Below are 21854 nucleotides of genomic sequence, written 5' to 3'. Positions count from 1 at the left end.
CATGGGCAGATGGCAAAGTAAAACCTCCAGCCAACATATGCCCTGTGATCTCCAAGGGAAGGCTCCACATAAACAGCTGTGCTGTTCAAACTTGATTGAGGCGGGAAATAAGAAAGGAGAGAAGTAGCTGGAATCCTATATTTTCTCTCCCACTTCTTTGTCCAAGCAATAGGTCCTGGTTCCCCTAGTTCATGGAGAGAGACTTACCTTGAAAATCTTAGAGACTCCAAGCTCCTTTCTAAACTCAACTCCATCAGTTTCATGGAATCTTTTGTTTATGTTGTTTTATGGGCTTGGGAGTTTCGGCTGTCCCTCAGGCCACCAGGGATGGTAGTGTGTTGTGAAAATTATTTTCCTATTGACCATCATCTGCATCTTAGGTGATGGGAACAATGGTTACTTTGAAGCTATGCCTTTTGAGCTCTGAAACTAAATAATGCCCATGGAATAATGCCTTTAATGATGACCTTTATAATGAAAGGAATTCAAATTTCAAGCTAGAAGTACTCTTAAAAAATCTCATTTGTCCTACAGTATGCTGAGGTGGCCAAGAGCACAGGTTCAAATCAAGACCATGAATTGAGCCAAGTGCAGTGGTGAGTATCAGTAGTCCCAGCTACTTGGAAGGCTGAGGTGGGAGGGTCCCTTGACCAGGAGTTTGAGGTCAGCCTGGGCAACATAGCAAGACTCCATCTTTAAAAAAAAAAATCAAGACTATGGGAAATTTGTTACAGAAAAATGAGAGAAAATATTTAAAGCACGGTATTAGTCAGGGTTCTCCAGAGGAAAAGAACCCATAGGAGATTATATATTTAACTATCTATATCTATGTTTATATCCATACAAAAGAAAGACATTTATTATCAGGAGTTAGCTCAGGTGATTATGAAGGCTGAGAAGTCCCAAGATCTGTAATTGACAACCTGCAGTCCCAGAAGAGCCAAAGGTGTAAGTTCTAGTTGGAGGGCGGGAGAAGACCAATGTCTCAGCTTAAGCCGTCAGGCAGGTGCCGTTCTCTCCAGCCAGCCCTTTTATTTTACTTAGGTCTTCAATAGATAGGATGAGGGCCACCCACATTAGGGAGGACAATCTGCTTTGCACATTCTATCAATTCTAATATTAATCTCATCCAAAAGCAGCCTCACAGTTACACCCAGGATAATGTTTAACCAAATGTCTGGGCACCCCATGGCCTAGTCAAGTTGATACATAAAATTAACCATCACAAGCTCTTAGTGTCTGCATAGACTAAGCAAATACTTTATACATGAACATTGTGTATATTGTTCTCTTTTTTATTATCATCAGTATTTTTCATTATTATGACTATAATTATTCTCCAAATAATGGCAAATCTTAAAGGTTACTTAATCTCAGAGTTTGCTAAAGCTAGTAATAAAAATCTAAATTAAAAGTAGAATGATAGCAAAGCAGATTGTTAAGTAGATTCACCTGCTCTAGAAAATTTCTACATGATTCGATGGTAGCTAAAGAGTGACAGTCAGGATTTGAACCCAAACCTATCTGGTTTCAGTATCTGAGCCTACCCTTTTATGTACATACTGTTCTTTGCCCCTGAGCCTCTGTTCCCAGGGTTCTCCCTGCCTAGAAAACTCCCCCCCACCCCCATCCTTCTTCAGGAAATATATCACTTTAAAATGTTCCTGGCACTATCATAGAGACATGTTTCAACTGGACAGAGATTCTCCCCAGATCAGGTTCTTTGATACAATTTCCATCGTTCATACATATTTCACAGATATTGACCATTGTCAACACCTCTTCTCTATTTCCTCAGGATGTTTCACATACCAACTCCAAGTACTCCTCCTCAGTGATCAGGTAACCCCCAAGACATAGCTTTATCCTTGGACATTCCAGAAAACATTATCATTTTTCCTTTTATTGTCTGTATTCACAACTACACTGTGAGCTCCTTGGAAGCAGAAAACTTGGCCTGTTTCACTTTGTATTCCTGGGATCTAGCACAGAAGCTGGTATAGAATAGGGGCTCAATGTGTATTAAGTCAGTGGAAAAATAATTGAACTCCAAAGGCAAGAGTCATTTAACAAGTCCCCATATACCTGCCATAAATAAGGATTATCAGAGCCTCTGCTCACAAAATCTAACTTAAATGACAGTGATGCTATTTCCAGTTGCTAAAAACATATCTACATTTTCAATTAGTAGAATCGAAATGCCTCTGAGGTCCTGGAATGCACTTTCAGGGTATATACACCAGAACTCTTGGCGCACTGTATGATTTCACATAGAATTCTTGTCACTTAGCATCCTCAGGCATGAAAATTGGCGCATGCTGAAAGGAATCTCTGGGGTAGGAGAAAATCCTGATTCCCCTATATGTTCCAACAGGGACAGAAGGATTGCAGCTTCATTTCCTGCCAATTTTAAAATTATGAATATTTTGGTATGATTATAAGTAAGCAAGACAAGCCTACCAGAAAATCAAATAATCCCAGAACATGAAAACATAGATTATTGTTTTCCTTCCCTCTTCCTTTCAAGTTTATTTGTTTTGCCTTTGCAAAAGAAAATAAGGTCAGGTGGCAGGAAAATTACACTGAGAAATTTAAACCTACAAAATCATAGCAAAAGAAAATTTGTTCTCTTTTACTGGAGCAAACCACTCAAATGCACAGCTCTCCTCTGGTCTTCTTGAAATTATTTAAAAAATTATTTGACTAATTCAGGCCTTCCTTTCTGTTAAAAATAATCACCCTGTTTGACCCTCCAAATACCTCTCCAGGTTAGGAAAACTCTTTAGTAACCATGTCTTTGAAATATTCATAGTAAAATATCAACAGTTCAAAAAGAATTTCTAATTAAGAACAATAATAGAGGTGAGAGCAGACTTTCTTTCAAGTTTCTGGAGTGAAATTTTAAAAGCTTAGATTTTATGGCATATTTCTGAGGCAATCTGAAGCCCATTTTTTGTTATGTTAATGAAACACACACTACTATTTGAGGACTCACTATATTTTCCTTTTATAATAAGGCACTTTTGAAATCCAGACAGATTAGTTTAGACCAAGACTACCTTTCCCATCACCACTTTATAAACAAATCTTCCAACATCCAGCATATGTTAGTTGAATTAATGAGAGCAATAAACAAAGAAACCAAGATTAGCAATGAACACACTCATTGGAAAACTTCATCTTACTCCAAAATTGTCTCTCTTTTTTTGTCATTTGAATGTCATTGCTAAATATAAGATGAGAGTGCTTTCTTGTATACTTCCCTTTATGTTTCAGTCTCGTTCAAACTTTCTGACTCACCCCTATTCATGATCAAACACAAATTTCACAAAAGGTTTAATTGCATCTAGACTTTAATAAATATTCTACTGGGGATCTGCAAATAAGACTATAGGAAGGTGGAGGAATCTTTTTGTTATGCAAATACAAGCTAGTGGAAGCTCTTTCTGAAAGCTATTTAGCTGAGCCCTCAAAAAGCAATGTTTGAATGGCCTTTTCTTTCTTTTTTCTTTCAGGAATGTCAACCTCATTACAAGTCTGTTTGTAACATCTTATTTCATGGCCATGTGGCAAATAAGTTCTTCCTGAGATGAATTTTGATAAAATACATAATGATAACTTCATGTATTTTTATAAGCTATCTCAAATGCAGCTCTTTGTTCAGGGATAGAAGGTTAAGTTCTTGATAACAAAGTAGAATTTTTGCAGAGGCCTTTCCAACAGGACTTGACTTCTCTGCAGAAGGCAAATGCTGGACATATCTCTTCTTGTAGTTATCCTAGTCAGTGGGACACAAGTTCAAGCATAATATTGATAATGGCCTCTATTTCCTGAATATGCACCAGACATTGTGTTTAGCATTTTATTTGTTTTTTTTCTCTGTTCTAGTGTGCAAAGAGCTTCAATGTGCCAAGCATTTTAGATGCATTAACTTGATTCATCTTCACAAAACCCCTATGCATCGTTGATATTTTATTGCCAATTTCAAGATTGAAGAACTGAGAATCAAAGCATCAGCTCTCTTTTCCAAGGTCACACAGCTAATAAAGTCAGGATTTGAACTCAGGCCGGCCTGATTACAGTGGCACAATTTGTACTATTTTGCAATATTGAGTGTTTTAGAGTCTTGGGTCAAGTGACCTTTTCCTTTCTAGAGACAATTAAATGAATAAAACAGGAGGTACATGGACAGGTTTTATCCAGGGAGCTTTGTCTACAAGAATTAAAAATCAAGAAACAAAGCATGGTAATAACAAGGGTAATTATGGGGAGAAAGAGACCAGATAGTCGATGTTGGGACTGTAGTGATCATTATGGAATATAAAGATGATCATGGGGATGTCAAAAGTTTGTCTTTATTATCTAGATGACACCCAACCTGGAAAAATTTAGGGGGAAAAAACCCTTATCAGGTTACAATTCCTGTTGTATTTTTGAACTAGTTACCCCTAAGGGAAATTACTTTTAAAGTCACATACTTTGTGTCATGAATTTGGGTACAGTTTGAACATTCATCAGTTTTTATCACCCAACCAGTAAAATGTCAGCAAGGAACTGAAGACAGTTACCTGCAATAGCCCTGAATACGTAATTGAACCGTAGGATGAAGTTACTCCATGATGAGGTCATTTCCACTGCCTATGAAGTCACCAGAGGTTATGCATATGCATGGGTGGGAAAGAAAGTGATTACTTCATTTTATGTGATTACTCAATCTACTGTCTGAAGGCATCAACACACACATAAAGTTTTCCCTTTCCACACATTTTCTGAAGTAATCAAATGGATTAAGGATACTGCGTGGTAAATGTGCTGCTTAAATACTTGGCAATACAAGTGACCTGGTGACTCAGAGGGCTCTCATTTTGTTGGGCAGTATAAATAATAAGGCAAGGAAAGATAAGGCCATATGGTTTAGAACTAACTTTCTGCAGCCTCTTCGCTGAGTTGACTTTGGTTACAGGATATTCTTTAAACATTTATTGCCTTTCCTATGATAAGTTGATTTAAATGGAGATTGATTTTCACCAGTCCAAGGAAAGTCTGCATACTGGTCTTTACATGGCATGAAATAATGCCCTGCAAGCAAAAGGTGGAAAAGTATCTCCATGGCAGTTGATGTACCTCCTCAAACACACTCCAATGGCTTCCCCTTAGAGTCCTGTTCAAGTCTTCCAGCCTAACTAGTTGTCACTTTCATTCACTTAAATCTCTTCCTTATGCTGGTCCCTTCTAAAAATGTAAAAGTAGTCTAGGATATCAGAATGGATAAAGAAGAAGATATTAAATCTGTCCTGAAAGAACACATCACCCACTCCCTCTAAGATCTGTGTTGCAGCCCTGGTGTTGACCCTCATAGCCTACTGCATGTTGTAAGTCCTAGGTGGCCTCCCTTTTACGGGGCAAAAGGTTTCTCACTGACCTTAGTAAATTCAGCCCCTCTCCTTTCCAAAAAATAAGAGTCAGCCTTGTTATCTGAAATAAAAGATAGTATTCAACAGTATCACCATCTCCACTGGCATTTATCAGAAATTTACTATGTGCTATACATTGTTCTAAGCACATGCATGCATTAGCTTATTATCTCCTTCAAAGATATTGTCAAGCATAGGGCCAAATTTCCAAATAAATACAGCTAATGAGAAACCCATTCTTTCTTGTTTGCAGAATAATCAGAAGTCCAAGAGACTAACCCACTTTGTGAAAAGTAGCAGCTTTGGTTATGTTTTTTTTTTTTTTGAGTCTCAGTCTCACTCTGTCACCCAGGCTGGAGGTTCACTGCAGCCTCCACCTCCTGGGCTCAAGTGATCCTCCCACCTTAGCCTCCCAAGTAGCTAGGACTACAGGCGCATACCACCATTTCCCAAAACAGAGTTCAGAACACGTTACCCCAGAATATGGCACCTTGGCTTTTGAGAAACAGCAGAGGCAGCAGGAAGGTCAATTTCACCTTTCCACACCCTTTTTCCCTAAAGCAAGCCATAAAACTTGGAAAGAAACCTTTGAACTTCCTTTAAAGCAGGTGATAAGATCCTCATGTGAAAGGACCCATCGTATATTCATAGGAAATGGATGTCCTTATCTTTAAAAATGCAGTGAAATAGAGAAGAATATGAACCAACAGGTTTTCTAAGTCCTTCTCGGTTTACTACCATTCAATAATACTCCCTTTGTCCAGTTATACTTCTCTATGACTATCCACTCTTAATCAAAACTAAGCATAAAAATGTACAGGTTTCCCTGTTTTTTGGGCCCTCATTTCTTTTCCTTATTTATTTATTTATTTATTTATTTATTTATTTATTTATTTATTTGAGACGGTCTTGCTCTGTTGCCCAGGCTGGAGTGCAGTTGTGTGATCTCAGCTCACTGCAACCTCTACCTCCCAGGTTCAAGTGATTCTGCTGCCTCAGACTCTGAAGTAGCTGGGATTACAGGCATGTACCACCATGCCTGGCTAATTTTTGTATTTTTGGTAGAGACAGGGTTTTGCCATGTTGGCCAGGCTGGTCTCCAACTCCTGGCCTCAGGTGATCCGCCTCCCTTGGCTTCCCAAAGTGCTGGAATTACAGTCATGAGCCACTGCACCCAGCCTGGGTCCTCATTTCTGAAGGCTCCTGTGTCATGTAAAATGTGTATTAAATAAACTTGTATGCTTTTCTCTTGTTAATCTGTCCTTTATTAGAGGGGCCTCAGCCATGAGCCTAGTAATAGGTGAGGAAAAAAGAAATATTTTCCTCCCATTCAAAAGCAAACTCTTGATTCTCTGTCAGCCTGTTTTTCTATCCTCTTCTATCTCCTCCTCAAGAAGAGGGAATATAAATTAGATTTATTAGGTGACATGTGCCAGTTGAGGCATGTCTGCTAGTGGGTAGGACTCTGTTCATTAAGGAGGTATGTCATCCATGTTTGTCACCCCATGTGACTGGGGTGAGTGGATTCAAGACCTGCAATCTTGGGGCAGACCCTTCAATTTCTCTCTTTTTGCAGGCATTGCCTTACTGAACTGTTATTTCCACTTCCTGTACCTTGTCACTGAACAGAGGATAATAAAACATGAAGATATGAATTCTGGCCAATGAAGGTAGAGATTCTGCTTAGATATAAAGCCAAAAATACATGACTCACTTTCAAATTATCAGAGTTCTGTGTTGGGGGAGTTTTGAGCCCCATCCCAGTTATCATAATTCCATTATGATTTTTATATGCAATTGTTCTTTGTATATCTCTCTCAAGACCCACATGGGATAACAGACAATAAAAGAATAGGATTGGTACACTCATAAGTGCCTGGTTGGAATATATGAAACTTTATCATAATGCGACTCCAAGTTCTTTTAGAAGTCCCTTGATTCTCATGGTAAATCATTAGGTACAACTTCTGAGTGAAAAATAACAGCATGTCAGCATCTCCACAAATGTTATTTTGGAAAAGACTGGGACAGAAAGCTCTTACTGATGAAAGAAACAAGAGAAGACTGATGGAGTTCTTATGAAAATGGGCTGGAATAGTGGACTCTAAAATGGAAGGTCAGTGTCACTCTAAAAAGAAGAAGGAGAAGAAGAAGAAGTACACTCCTATGAGCAGGGCTCAGGCCTTAATCAATGAAATTCCCTTTTGTTAGTTTAGTTTGGCACCTAGGTGACCAGGGCTGGTTTAGACAATTTCCCCCAATATATTTGCCCTTAATGTCCCCTAACCCAGATGACAGTGTCTACTCTTTGATCAGGACTCATCCTTACATTTTTCTTACTTTCCCTTTACTCATGAAGCCTCTCTCAATCTCCTTTTCTTATTTATTTTCTTTCTCCAAAAAATTGGGTAAGACCCCTATGTTTTAGGGCAGCCTAAAAAAAGGAACTCTCCATTTCAGATATTTAAAACTGAAAACAAACTGATTATTATGAAAATACCCTGATTTCAGTTATTCCTATTTACAATCTGAAGAAAGCCTCCAGACTAAAGCCATTGTAGTCTGTGAAAATAACTATAACCCAGACAATCAGCTCAGAAAATTCTTTTCAGAAGGTGAAGATGTAATGTTAGCATTTATCAAGGCAAACCTAATTGGTGAGTTAGGCTACTTAGGCAGATTATCTACGTAATATTTTATGATGTGGAAACAGCCACTTGGGTACTTTTTTTCCCTTTTATTTGATGGTATGTCACTGTATTTCAGAGTCAATGCAAAATGACAAAACCCTCCATCTTGTCCATGTAAATACCAGTATAAACTGCATTTCAATCCATACCACATCTAGTTCTCACTTCTATTAAAAGAAATTGTGTACACAAGAAACATGATTACTCTTGTGAATAGTTGGCTTTCAGAATTTGACTTAAATATTTATTGTAAAATGTGTTGTCCCACTTTTCTTTTTCATCTTCTTAAGTAATGAGAGTGATTTTCCAAGACCAATTCTTGCAAGTAATATTATTTATCATTCCAAAACATGTTTTGTTGCCTGGAGTGAAAGATACTTTGGTGTGGCTCGATTTTTATTATTTTTAGCCTTATGATGATCCTTTAATTTCATCCTAACCTGCTTCATTTTACTTTAGTAAGAATCATCATATGATATAAAGAGTAATGATGAAAAGTAGGTTTCTCAAACAAAATAGACCATTTCTAATCCCTGACAATACTATCTAAAACCAGACAGGCATCAAGTAAACAAATAAGCAACTCTTCTATTTTTCAGGATCTACTTCTGAATTATTTGATTTCTTTTATGTTCGTTTCCTTCTAATTATTTGTGTCCAATTTCTTGTCATCTCACTTATGGCACATCCCTCTCAGATCACTGGAAAAAAAATGTAAAGCTAAAATTGGTTGAAAATTGCTTTTTATATATCATCTATTTTTGTTGTCATTCCAGGGGAAGTGAGTACTATTATCCCCCATTTTACAGATGAGGATACTGAATGTGAGTAATTAGTTCGTTCAGGATAGCTCTACTATTAAGTGGTAGAGGCAGAACTGTCTGGGTTGAGAGGCCAAGCATTTAACTTGACCTAAGGCACCCTGTAAGATCAAATTAACCCATTTTTGGAGCTTGCAAGCTAGTCTTATAATTTAAACAAAATTAAATATTGATTAGATGAGATGATCACATCTAGATAATATGAAGTTTATTGAGATTTTTAAAATATTTAACTTAGCTAAATTATTTTTTAGTAACAAACCCACAAAAGCATCAAAGTGGGCATTAAACTTAGTTATATTTGATGGAAATGTGTTTTATGTGTGGCATAAAGAAGAGGTTTGTTTTTACTAAACTATCAATTGCCAGCGAGTCAGATATTTCCTCATACTTGTGGCCTTTGACACATCGAGGCAAACACTTCATAGAAGGATGGAGATCATCTAGGTTTAGATTAGGAAATCCTGGCTTAGTGTCTCAGTCATTTCCATTTTCTGCAGACTTTGCTTTTGGGGGTAGGATTACAAAATTCAATGTTATAGCTTCTACTTTCATGATATGGTCTCCAGATAGTTGATTAAAATTTATTCCATCATCTTGAGGTTATCCAAGTTTTCTACAGAGCAGAACTGGATGTGGGGCAAACATGCAAGCACATAAAATAGCTTAAGGACATAAATCTTAGGTGTATAAGAATCTATGGTGGAATTCTACTTTTAAAAATAAGAACACAAACATTTACAAGAGGTAGACAAAAGTTAAGAGACTTTGCATGTGTTCTGTGGTCATCTTTTCCCTTGTTTATCAAAATGTACATATAGGGAAGTCACAATCCCTACTTCAGATGCCTCAAAAGTTCTGGTTGGCATATCTTATCTTCAATACTAACAAATATTTAGAATATCTCCAAGTTGACTTTCAGCTAAGGTAAGAGATGTCTTTGAAAGGGTGTATATTTTGAAAGACAGCAATGCTCACCATTTGAAAAAAATATGGAAATATTTCTGGTAAAATCTATGTAAGCCTCTTTGATTGAATACTCTTGGGGGGGGGATTGAGAAGATTGTTAGATTTATGTAAGCAATGTTATGTTTAATACCCAAATCATAGGTTTATGTAATTTACAAAAGGTGGATATTAAGTTTCTATATTAATGACTATACCTGGAAAAAACCCACATAATCCCAAAGGAGTTTGTAAAAATATGAAACAAAACTTTATTACAGCAATTGTGAAATTCCAAGTGTTTTTGTAGATGGAATTCATGGCCACTTTGCCACCAATGTCTGATGTGACAGTATTTAAATGCCTAAAGAGACCTTAGAAGAAATATTTAATCTGTGAATGACCTGTTTCTGGCCTTCAACAGCATCTCCTCCCCAAATCATCACATACTCCTTAATTTGTGGCCTAAACATGGTCCCTTTATTTTGCCAAATGGATTATAATTTCAGCTCTTTCCTCCTCCTGTCACCTACCCATACCCTATTTCCATAACACTCTTTAACCTTACTTGATCCCTTGCCCTATTACTATGGCATTGCAAACCACTTATTCCACTTGCAATACCTTCTCTTTTCACCACCCATGTATATGGTATGTTCCCTTAAGATTTTATTCTCTTCTTTGAGAAATATATGATTCCCTTCACTTCAAGTTGCTTCATTCACGCTAGCTTTTTGCAGTTTACTGACCTGGATTTGTTGATATGTTGCCTCAAAATAAGTGCTGTCAATCTTTTTCACATGTTTATGTTGTAGCTCCCAAAGGAGATTATAGACTCTTTAAGAGAATGCCTTCTAAAAATTCTATCTATCCCAAGCACCTAGAACAATGTGTTACTTCATTAAAAGGTGCTGGATAAAGGTTGTTGATCAATTGATTGGCTTACTATATTTTCTGTTCCAGGAAAACCAATACCACATGATTTGAACATCCTTTACTTCTTGAGAAGAATTAAAAAGTGAGGCTGCAAAACTGTCACAATCCCCACACTGCTCAATTTTTTTTAAATTTTGTGTTGTTACCAAATGTGTGACGGCCACAAAAGTTGTGTCCTTGAGGTATGGTGGTGAAGTCAAATATAAGCCATCCAAGTACTTAACTCAAAAGATCAAACAGAATTGTTGAGGTTAATGTGAAACCAGTTGTTTTGAGTTCATCTGCAGGTCTCAAACAGGTCACTTTACTATCAAAGCTAGTAAAACTCATGGTAAATTATAAAATACATAAAGACAAAAGTGATTTAAACTTTAAACTGATGCTACACTATTAAAATCACTCCCACGAGTATCTACAGATAATTAGAGAACTAGAAAATACATAAATATAGGCGATGAAGTGGAGAGGTCTCTAGATAGCCTAAGTTCTGAAGGTGGCTGGTGGTTTGTTTTCATCCATCTGCGTGCGGGTCGCAGGTTACATTCAGCACGTTGGCCAGCTCCCTCGTTTACCAGGTTTACTGGCCTAAGTGAAAGGAGCACGGGGAAGGCAGGCACCATCTGCTGCTTTGTATTAATAGTTTACCCGAGAGGCAGGGGTGAACAGAGTGCGACAGTCGACGCATTAGATGTTGACGCCGCTGAGTTCTTAGGGTGTCTTTGTCTGATCGCGGGGTCTCCAAGCCTCCACCGAGGCAGAATGGAGGGAGGGTTAAGCAACCAGAAACCCTTCTATTTTTCTGGTAGGCTCACCTCAGCAGAAAGCATTCCCAGGTCTTGGGAACTGAAGAAGATTCATCATAGATTTTGGGGGTGGGGGTAGGCAAGGTCGGGGGCGCTACATAAATGGTTGAGTTGCCTGGTCGAAACACCAATCCATTCAAAATTTGATTCACTTTTATTTTAATTAGACTGGGCGCATGCGGAATAAGTTGCTGGAATCAGAGTTTACACAGGTGGGACAAACACGCTGCCCAGCCCCCACGCCCCCCACGCCCCAGGTGTAAAGAAGCCTGGGGAAAGGAGATGGACCCTTTCTTTCCCGTATAAGATCTCACGGACTTCCTCCTCCTAAGTAAGACCTCTTGATTTAGCGTCTCCAAACAGCCCGCTCGGCTGGTTTCTGGATTTCTCCCTCCCCCAAGAACTTTTTGTCCGCGGGAGGGGAAAAGGGGTTGAGGCAATGAGAGCCAGATATCAACAAAAAAATTATCCACGAAGCTGGCAGGGGAGGAGGGTGGCAAGGTATTGGGGTCAGAAGTACTGAGGCTCTGAGGACGCTCCGCGCTCTCCCACCTCCAGCCCTCTGCAGCAGCCCTTTACGCCGCGGACACGGGAGAGTTAAGCCAATAAACACGTAAGCGCCGCTCCCTCCCCAATCGGCAAGATGCCTCTTCGGCTCTTGGCTGCATCGACAGCTTGCAACACTCGGCATCTTTTCTGGAGGCGCCTCCTTCAGCAGCCGCAGATGGCATCCGGCTGCGGGCTCGGGACTCGCAATTGATTCTCCCCCTTGCCCACCTCGAGTCCACGGACGCACCTCTCCCTTCCCCTCCTCCCTTCGCGCTTCTGGGTCTGAGCCCAGCTCGCGACCGCCGGGCAGAGGATCAGTCGCGGCGGCCGAGGCTGAGCAGCAGCGCTCTCGCTCCCTGACCTGGGGAGAAGCGCCCACCCGGGAGAGCTGATCCCCGGCTGCCTCCAGCGCCCCCCACCTTTTGCACTCCAAGCCGGGGGCTCCAGAGACCCCGCTCCCCGGGCGCCACTATGCTGGACCCTTCGTCCAGCGAAGAAGAATCGGATGAGATCGTGGAGGAGGAGAGCGGCAAGGAGGTGCTCGGCTCGGCCCCGTCCGGCGCGCGCCTGTCTCCCAGCCGTACCAGCGAGGGCTCGGCCGGCAGCGCCGGGCTGGGGGGCGGCGGCGCCGGCGCCGGAGCCGGGGTGGGTGCAGGCGGCGGCGGGGGCAGCGGCGCGAGCAGCGGCGGCGGGGCCGGGGGGCTGCAACCCAGCAGCCGCGCTGGCGGCGGCCGGCCCTCCAGCCCCAGCCCGTCGGTGGTGAGCGAGAAGGAGAAGGAAGAGTTGGAACGGCTGCAGAAAGAGGAGGAGGAGAGGAAGAAGAGGCTGCAGCTGTATGTGTTCGTGATGCGCTGCATCGCCTACCCCTTTAATGCCAAGCAGCCCACCGACATGGCTCGCCGGCAGCAGAAGGTAGGTGCGCCTGGGAGGCCCAGGGAGCAGCACCCGGACGTCGCCAGGCGGGCGGGGCGAACAATGGGAGCTGGCGGCGCAGCTGGCGAGGAGGAGCAGGAGAGGTGGAGACCGCGCCCTGGGGAAAGGGCTACGAGGCCCCCTCCCAGCGGCCGGGCTCGCCCAGGCCCAGCCCAACCCAGCCTGGAGCGCTCCTGGAGCTGACTGGGACCGGCGAGGGCCGCGGAGCGCAGCGCCGCTTGCTCGAGCCCCCCCAGCCCGGGAGCGTTGGTGAGCGAGGCAGGCAGGTCCCGCTTTGTGGACCGAGAGGCTCGGGGAGTGATTTGCTGCCCGCGGCGCCCAGAGAGGCCTTGCTCGCTTGCAGGGCTCCCAGCGCTCTCCAGCGGCGGGCGGCTGCGCTCAACTCCGGGCCCGCCCTCCTGGGCGTGCGTTCGGCGGGCGGGGGCAACGGCAGGTGGGGGCGCCGAGGTGGAGGGAGAAGAGCGTCTTGGAGCAGCGCTCCGCTCGCTGGGGCAGAGAGCAACCGCAGGGGCAGGCGGGAGAAAGCAAGCCCAGAAGGCGAAGCTTCCCGTGACTCTGCGAAGGGCACCCTCCTCTCCCTGCCCGGGTCAGCTGATCACCGACTAGCGTCGCCAAAGTGTCCTCGGGCACTGCTTCCTTATGGCTGGAGTTCTCACCAGTCCCCCTGACCCTTCCTCACTGACCCCAGAGCAGGGGCACGCCCTCTGGTCCTTCCGTCCAGGTCAGCCCCTCCGCCGTCCTCTCTTTGACCCTCTTCTCCTCTTCCCAAGGTGACTTCGCCGCCACCTTCTGGCTCGCCTGGGTCCTCCAAGCCCTGCCACTGCTGCCTTGATAAAGTACAGCTGCAAAAAGCTTCGCAATCAGAGGCATCAAAAGCTTTTTCTGTCTGAGGCTGGGGCAAGGCTGAGGTAGCTCTGGGCTGCCTTTGATGTTAAAAAAAAAAAAAAAAAAGGCGCCTATTTCTATCAGCTGTTCTTTAGCTGGAGAAAGGGATGAGGGGTACTGCAAGATGAGGGGCAGTGGCGGGGGGTGGGGACAGAAGAAAAGCAGGCAGGAACCCAGCTGGAGTGAGTTAGTGAAGAAAGTCAGCGTTCTATTCTCTTTTAAATAAATTTGCAGCACTTGAGCTGTCAAAAAAGCCAGTCAAGCCCCACACAGAGGCAGTGTGAGGCCAGTCCTAACCCCATCAAGACTGTGAGACTAGTGTCTTAAAATAGTGAATTTTTCAGTTGCTGCCGTTTAAGAACAAATTACATGTTGCTGTAGTAGCATTAGGTTTTCCGTATTTATCCACCCTTACCTTGAGTTAGCACAGATTTCTCTGTTTGTTTTGCTTACATGTGTACACACACCACCCAGCACTGATGATTTATTTCAGCCATCACGAGCTTGGATATCAGTTTCATTAAAAGATAAAACTGATTTCCAGGGTGAGAGACAGGAGGTGGGTTACACACAAGACTCTCCATCTCTATCTGTGGCCCCTTGTTTTTTCAGTTCGTATTTTTGACTGCAGTAGAGCAAAAGTATCCTCAGAGAAGTAAAAGTTTTTGGGATATTATTTTAAGGCTGGATGTTGAGTCCACGGGGCCTAATAGTTCACATTTCAGTTTGGAATTCCTATTGTAATTGTGCCTTTACAGCATGGGAACTTCAACCTCCAAAATCTATCCCAGTAATAACAGCACCAGCCAAAAATATTCCATTCCTTTGACAATGAAAACTGTGACTTTAAGTGTTAGGTCGAAAGGGGTGGGGGAGATGTCTAGAGACATTTATCAAAGTCTCTAGAGGTCTGTCCTTTAAATAGTTGCTTAAGTCCAGAGCTAGCATGGAGAAAGAAATCCCACAGAGACACAGTTCTTCTAAACAGAAACTTCAGTTACTTTAGAGATCATTCTAAGGCCAGATTTTTCTGATCTGATTGTATGTTTTACCTGAATCCACTCAAAGCTGTGGTTTTGAGGGGCATGCTGTTTCCATTTTTACACGGGAGCTTAACCTCAGAGAGACTCCAGGACAGATTGATAACACTGACATTTGGTCAAACTATTCTTAGTTATCACAGCAAACTGTTGCTAAATACGTATCCCAGTGAAGCTATCCCAGAGCTTTTGGCTATACTGGGAAGCTAAATTTAAACAACAACAAAATATATATATATCTCCTTATTACAAAAAGAAGCTTTTTCACTGGTATATCTGTAAGTTTTTAATGCCTTTCTAGAGGTGTGTTTTGCTCCTTCAAGTAGAAAGCTTAGAACTCTGATTTTTTAAAAATAAGCAATGATTGAGAGTAATTAAAAGGTTTGCATAATCACTGTGGTAAAGTTTAAAGCCAACAAATAGTTGATGAGCTAAAGTTAGTCTTGGAGAAAGATAAACTAGTTGTAAACTAAACATGAGTTTGCAGTAGAATAGAAAAGGATGAACTAGAAAAAGTCAGAGGAAAAATGTAGAGAAAGGGATAGGATGATATGGAGGTCAGAGAGAGAGAGCGAGATCTATGAAAAGGAATTGCTGAATTGTGGAGAAAAGACCATATTGTACAGAGTATAATGCACCGTATGAAACCAAATAATCTATATCACAATACTCACACCACTTTTTCAAGTATCTACTATGTGCACGGCACATAGATCATTTTTTGACGAATAGATTTTATCTTTCTGAACAGCTTTCAATTCACTGAAAAATTGATATAAGGTACAGAGAGTTCCTATATACGCCATATCTAATTTCCCTTCTTAATATCTTACAGTAGTATGGGACATGGGTTACAATGAACTAATATTAATACATTATTATTAACTAAAGTCTGTAGTTTATTCAGATTTCCTTAGTTTTTAGCCGAAGTTATTTTTTTCTGTTCTTAAATCATTTTTTAAATCTCCTAACTCTAACAATGTACAAATTGCCATCCTCGTTTTTAAAAAACTGAGACTTGGAAATTTTGTTATTTGCCTAAAGCACCACGTAGATGGGTAAAAGATGGCAATTGAAGTGAAACATTCTGATTCCAAATCCTATCTTTTTAATATGAGATACTGGCTAGAAATAGTCTAGGATAAAAAGAGCCCTAGAATCCTAACAATATGTCAGGTGTACTTCTTTACCCAGAGTTATTTCTCTCTGAATTGAGAGAGGTCCTCCTTTCTTCCCCTGTACACCCATCAAATATAGTCACTGTGGGCAAAGTGGATGCTTAGGTATAACTTCTTAAAGAATATGAAGGAGAGGGATGGGCTTTTAGTGGGTAAATTTGAACACTAGACTGTATCAACTTTACTATGTTGTTTAAGCTGAAAGGAAAAAGATTTTAGCTCAGAAGAACACTTCCGAAGGAACAGAAGGAGACAGTACCATAATTTGGATAATTTTGGTAATTACTTTGGTTTCACTTTTACTGAGAAAAAGAGCATTCCAACAATCTTCCCAATTAAAGAGGGGACTTTAAACGGACTATCTGAAAAAACATTTTATTATTTACCGGTATATTATGTTACATTACTGTGAATTGAAATATAACATGGCGAAATAATTTATGACCAAAACAAAAACCTCCCCACCAGAATGTAACAATGTATGTTTCAGTAGCTCAGAAATGACAGTTTGGAAAGCAGTTCTTTGCTTTTTCTTCTTCTTTTGTCAGAATGGTAAAGTGAATACCTAGAAGTTGGCATGGCAAAGCTATACCATATGTTTCTAAATTATGTAGTAACGGTGATGGGTGGCTACCTTGTGTGAACTAGCTACTTACAGTGAGGGAATGTAAAAGCAGGCACTGTTAGCAATTCATGTAATATTTAGATTGACATGACCATTTTTTAAATGACATAGGAATTATTCTAATAGTTTAAAATGAGTATTGTGTCTACATACATAGGTATAGTGTACATGTGTGTCTGTGCATGATGGGGGAAAAGGGTAATCCTTAAAACTGTCTATTACACAGCAATTCCTATTTCATTCAAGAGGACAAATGTCTTGTAAGTTCAAGCTACTCATTTCTGTATGATTCAGCTTGTATTTGCCCATGAAATTATGGCTAATGTTGAGTCATAGCCATAGAAATTCTCTCCTTATTCATTTACTTGGGCTTATTTGGGCAAGACTAAAAAGTCATACCTTACATAAAAAGACCTAGTGCTAGCTAACTATATATGTGTGTGAGAGAGAGCGCAAGTATGTGTGTGTTTTGAATCAATAATAAAGTTGTCTACTCAGATATATTTTGAGGCACTTAGGTCTACCCAAAATGCTTAAGGTTTGCTTTGTTAGTGCAATATATGACTTGCATTCTAAAAAAAATTCTACCTTTTGAGAGAACAAAGTGACGATTAAACCAATTTTTCTTCAAACAGAATTGTTTCTCTTCATCAGGGGAAGAACTGAATTATTTAAATGGGCTTGTTGGCATTCTCCCCTCCCCATTTTCCTTGGTGCATTGGGAAGCCGCTGTTATGCACTGATAGCAGAGACTTTCTGAAGATGCGGAATACCATGAGAGGTTCTTGCCTCATTACACCCCTAGCATAGGCTTATGATTCCCTAAAACTGGACCGAAGAACAAAGGAAATTAAATGTTTCATTCCTGAAGAATTGCACTGAGTAAAATGATAAGAGTCAAATGACTTAGGGATCTTCCCACTGCAAAAGCAAATTTAATAAACAATCGTAAGCTATCATGTTGAAATATAACCAGCATCTGTGATTTGGGGACAGGTGTCTATAAAGCTTAAGCTGGAATGATGAGAGTTCTAACCTAGAAATAAGTTCTAAATAACTGACCAGTTACTCATTGCACTAAGCGCTCACCCAGGCTTGATGGCAGAAGAAATTGGTACTTGTGAGATGTGGTTCCTGAATTGGGGGAGCTTCTAGTTTGGAAGATAACATATATGTCAAATAAGCTGAATAAGAAAGTTTTAGTTGTAAGACGCTGATTAGAAGTACTAAAGTGGGGAAGGAAGAAAGAAGAGTGCATGCACACACAGGATTGGATACAATAGTAGAAAAAATCTTCATAGAGAAAGTAGACTAGGGTTAGGTCTTTAAAAGTTAATTTCATTTGAGTAAGCATAGGAAAAACAGGTATTGCAGTCTGGAGAAGAACACTAGGTAGCAGAAATGTGGAAAAGAGTCACTGTTAGGCAATGTCAGTCAGATTCTGTTGGTTCTAAGTGACAGAAACCCAGCACAAGTGGCTAAATCAAAAAAGAGGTTGAGTGACTTACTGGTTCATGTAAGTGAAGAGACTGGTACAGAAGTGACTGCAGGAATGGCTGGATTTAGGAGGCTAAATGACTTCCATATCAGAATGAAAAAAGCTAGATGATGAAGGGAAAGGATATACAGATTTAGCTTCCATAATCCAAAAACATAATATCTGAAATGCTCTAAAATCTTTTTGATCATGACATGATGCTCAATAGAAATGCTCATTGAAGCACTTTGGATTTCAGATTTTTGGATTAGGGATACTCAACCAGTATGACATAAATATTCTAAAATCCTTTAAAAATTCAAAACACTTCTGCTCTCAAGCACTGAGGATAAGGAATACTCAACCTATATTTTGAAACCTGTGTTTTAGCTCAAACCCTGCCACTAACGAACCACTGATTGTAGGCAAGACTCTGGGATAATTTCTAAATCTCTCATGTGGAGATGGGGATGGACGAGCTTTGGATAATTTCTAATGTCCTCTCCAGATATAGGAGTTGATAGTTCTTTCTGGACAATGAGATTACTTTTTACCAAGACTTACAAATTCATTCAAAGTTGTATTTGGTATGTTTTTACATTACAAAATAAGACAGTGTCTTAAAGAATCCAAGATGGTTAGAGATGAAGTTAGATTTCATTAGTCCAGCTCTCTAAATCTTCACATAAGGTGAAATTTCAAAAGGCTATAAGACAGCAGACTACATGAGAGATTGCAAACTGTGGCCTGTGGGCTGAAATTGATCTACAAATGCATTTCGTCCACAAAGTGCTTTTCAAATTTTGAATTAGTTCTCAACATTTAAAACTATCAAAATATTTCACATAAAAAATCTGGATTTCTGGCTTCTCTTACAAGTGGAAGACATGACAACACTGGGCCTGAGTTTTTATGGATTTGCAAAAAGGGATGGAAATAAGACTACCCAACCATCATTTAAATAATAGAATGTTAATCACTTTTAACTAAACTGGTCCAAGATACCCATCCACCATATAAATCTGCATGGTAGGATGTAAGCTGTCTGGTTCTTGCCAACACCATCTCCTTTTACAATTGCTTAACAAGTATCAGTGATCTGACCCTGGCCCCCGTAAAGCATCCAAGAGAAGGACCTGAAATTTAGAACTGTGTGTTCCCTGTCTTTGGCAACTGCAGTACTTTTCTTGTTTTATAGTTTTTGCCAAATTGGAGGGCCGATGATCAAAATTATTACTTTTTCATTTGTCAGTCTAGGCATGTGATATGATTTCTGTTTTTAATAGATGAGGAAAGGGGGATGAATTCAGCCAATGCATTGAGTCTAGCCCTTGCTATTGATATATTGATGGACAGTGAAGGACAGTGGTTAAGGGTATACACTGTGAAATTAGAATGCCTAAGTTTGCTTTCTTGCTGTACCCTTATCTCGCTCTGTGATCTTAGACAATTAACCTCTCTGAGGCTCAGTTTACTCATGAATGAAATGGGAATTGTAGTGGTACCTTGATCATTGGGTTTTTGTGAAAATTAATTGAGATAATATAGTAAAGCTGTTAAAATAATATCTGGAATATGTAAGTGCAATACAAGTGTTAGCTCTTGTTATTGCTAAGTTGATATGTGCAGTGTTTTTATCTGAAAGGACTGGGCAAGTTAATATATATGAAGTACTAGCCATCACAAGCCTTATATTCATTATTGCTATTATCATCATGAAACAGTATGGAGGAGTTTGGTGAACTAAAATGCAAGAATACCAGAAGGCAGGTAGTTATTAGAGTATTACCTATAAACCAGATGGGGGTCCAGGGTAGAATACATCTCTGTTCTTTCACTTTTGTTGAGACATTTCACTTGTATTTCTTTGAACAAAAAACAGGGACCCATTTGTCTGGCTTCAAAAGCTCACTTTGAACAAAAGTAACATGGATAGAATTCATAGGAGATATTTTAAATGGCTAATGCCAAGCACATGTAGATGGGAAGATTTGCCACAAGTTCATCAGAAGACTCAGATAAAGGGGTCTTGGGTCACTCAATTGGTAAATGATGGGATCCTCAGAGTTCCTTATTTTCTTCATAGCCACTATGAGGAAAGGCACTATGCTCGTTATCATTGAATAGGTCACCTGCCTTTTTCAAGTCCTAATATTTTTGTCCTCAATCCAAATAGCCCTTTTAAAAATGTTGGTTTACACTAATGATATTGACTATGATATTGACTATTACCATATTGATTGTTACCATTAAAAATGATCTCATAAAATGCTTTTATGTTTGTGTAGAGAGTAAATTCTAAGCATATATATGTTCAAAACTTTATATATCTAGATAGAGTAAGACTCGCATAAGTAGGTAATATGCAATAGAGTACAGAGACTAAGACCTCTAACTCTGTGGACTATCAGTCCCTGGTTCAAATTCCTGGTCAGCTCTGTGACATGTTGACTTTGTGACCCTGGGGACATTATCTATGTCTTTACTTCTTAGTTTCCTGATCTGTAAAATGGGGAAAAATTATTAAGCATTGTAAGAGAAAAAACATGTTAGTTGCTTAAAATCTTTAATATGGGGTACATGGACAAATATTATCAGTAACAGTAAAAATAGTATTCTTGCATTTTAGTTCACCAAACTCCTCCACAGTATTTCAGACTACAATATCTTTGCTCATACTGTTTCTTATTGCAAAATGTCGTCCTCAGCTTTCTTCACGCGATTCACTCTTGTTCATCCTTTAATTATTATAACTCAAGTGTTATCTCCTTTAGGAAACCTTACTCAAAGCTTTGTAGTGGGCTAAGTATTGCCATAACTCCTTAGTCAATCTTTTCTTTTACCTCCTGTAGTTTATATTTAAATTACCCTTTTTACACATGCCTATCACTCACTAGACTGTAAGATTCCCGTCTCCCAAAACAGTACCTGACATGTAGTAGGTGTTCAGTAAGTGTTCTACTGTTGAGACTTCACACTGATGCTTTATTTCCTAGAGAGCTTCTAAAGAGAGGAAATAGTCTAAAATACAGTCACCTTTATTACAGAGACGTTGTCTCTATAATTTTTACTTTTATAAAAGCTTCTCAGAGTGAACCAATTACCAAATGGCTTCAAAATAAGTTATGTTACAGAAACATGCTATCTATTACCTTTGACTTTGTTTGTTAATACCAAAAAGTGACAAATTTCTAGATCCATTATAGAGAAAAGTCTTCTTTATGAATCCCTTGCAATAGGTGAATCCTAGTTGAACTTGAATCACCATGGTGTGTGTTTAAGTGATCAAACATTAAAATCAGCAGAAGCCAAAGAAATAAGTTTTCATATTGGGTGTGCGTTTTTTAGTGCGTTTCATTTGGGTTAGTGAAAATTAGGCTGTTTAATTTACCATCAGCCACAATGTTGCCAAAGTTGTATCACAGAACCTGTAAGTTCTACATATTTAGGCATAAATAAATGTGCTCATTTTCTCTACTTTTATTCTCTTACAGGATTTTGGCATTATTTTCTGTTATTTTATTGTAAGCTGCCTAAAGTCCTTTCTGGGTGTAGTTA

General features: G+C 40.0%; 1 protein-coding gene across 14 annotated transcripts in view; it reads left to right on the top strand.

The window, feature by feature from the left end:
• The first annotated feature begins 12241 nt into the window (after positions 1–12241).
• The window catches only part of CADPS (calcium dependent secretion activator), a 475048-nt gene continuing 465435 nt past the window's right edge, over positions 12242–21854 (top strand). For 5 of the 14 annotated variants that reach the window (XM_034956822.3, XM_055110093.2, XM_055110091.2 and 2 more), the window contains exon 1: positions 12297–13070. In XM_034956822.3, the coding sequence (XP_034812713.1) occupies positions 12630–13070 (441 nt within the window). In that variant the 5' untranslated portion in view covers positions 12297–12629. Of the gene's footprint in view, positions 13071–21854 lie in introns of all 14 variants that reach the window. The other 9 variants (XM_055110095.2, XM_034956820.3, XM_034956805.3 and 6 more) reach the window with 5 other exon arrangements.

The sequence above is a fragment of the Pan paniscus genome, chromosome 2 (assembly GCF_029289425.2).
Source record: "Pan paniscus chromosome 2, NHGRI_mPanPan1-v2.0_pri, whole genome shotgun sequence".
NCBI classification, from domain to species: domain Eukaryota; kingdom Metazoa; phylum Chordata; class Mammalia; order Primates; family Hominidae; genus Pan; species Pan paniscus.
Note: the sequence above shows the minus strand (reverse complement) of the source record. Positions and strands in the feature narration are given on the sequence as shown.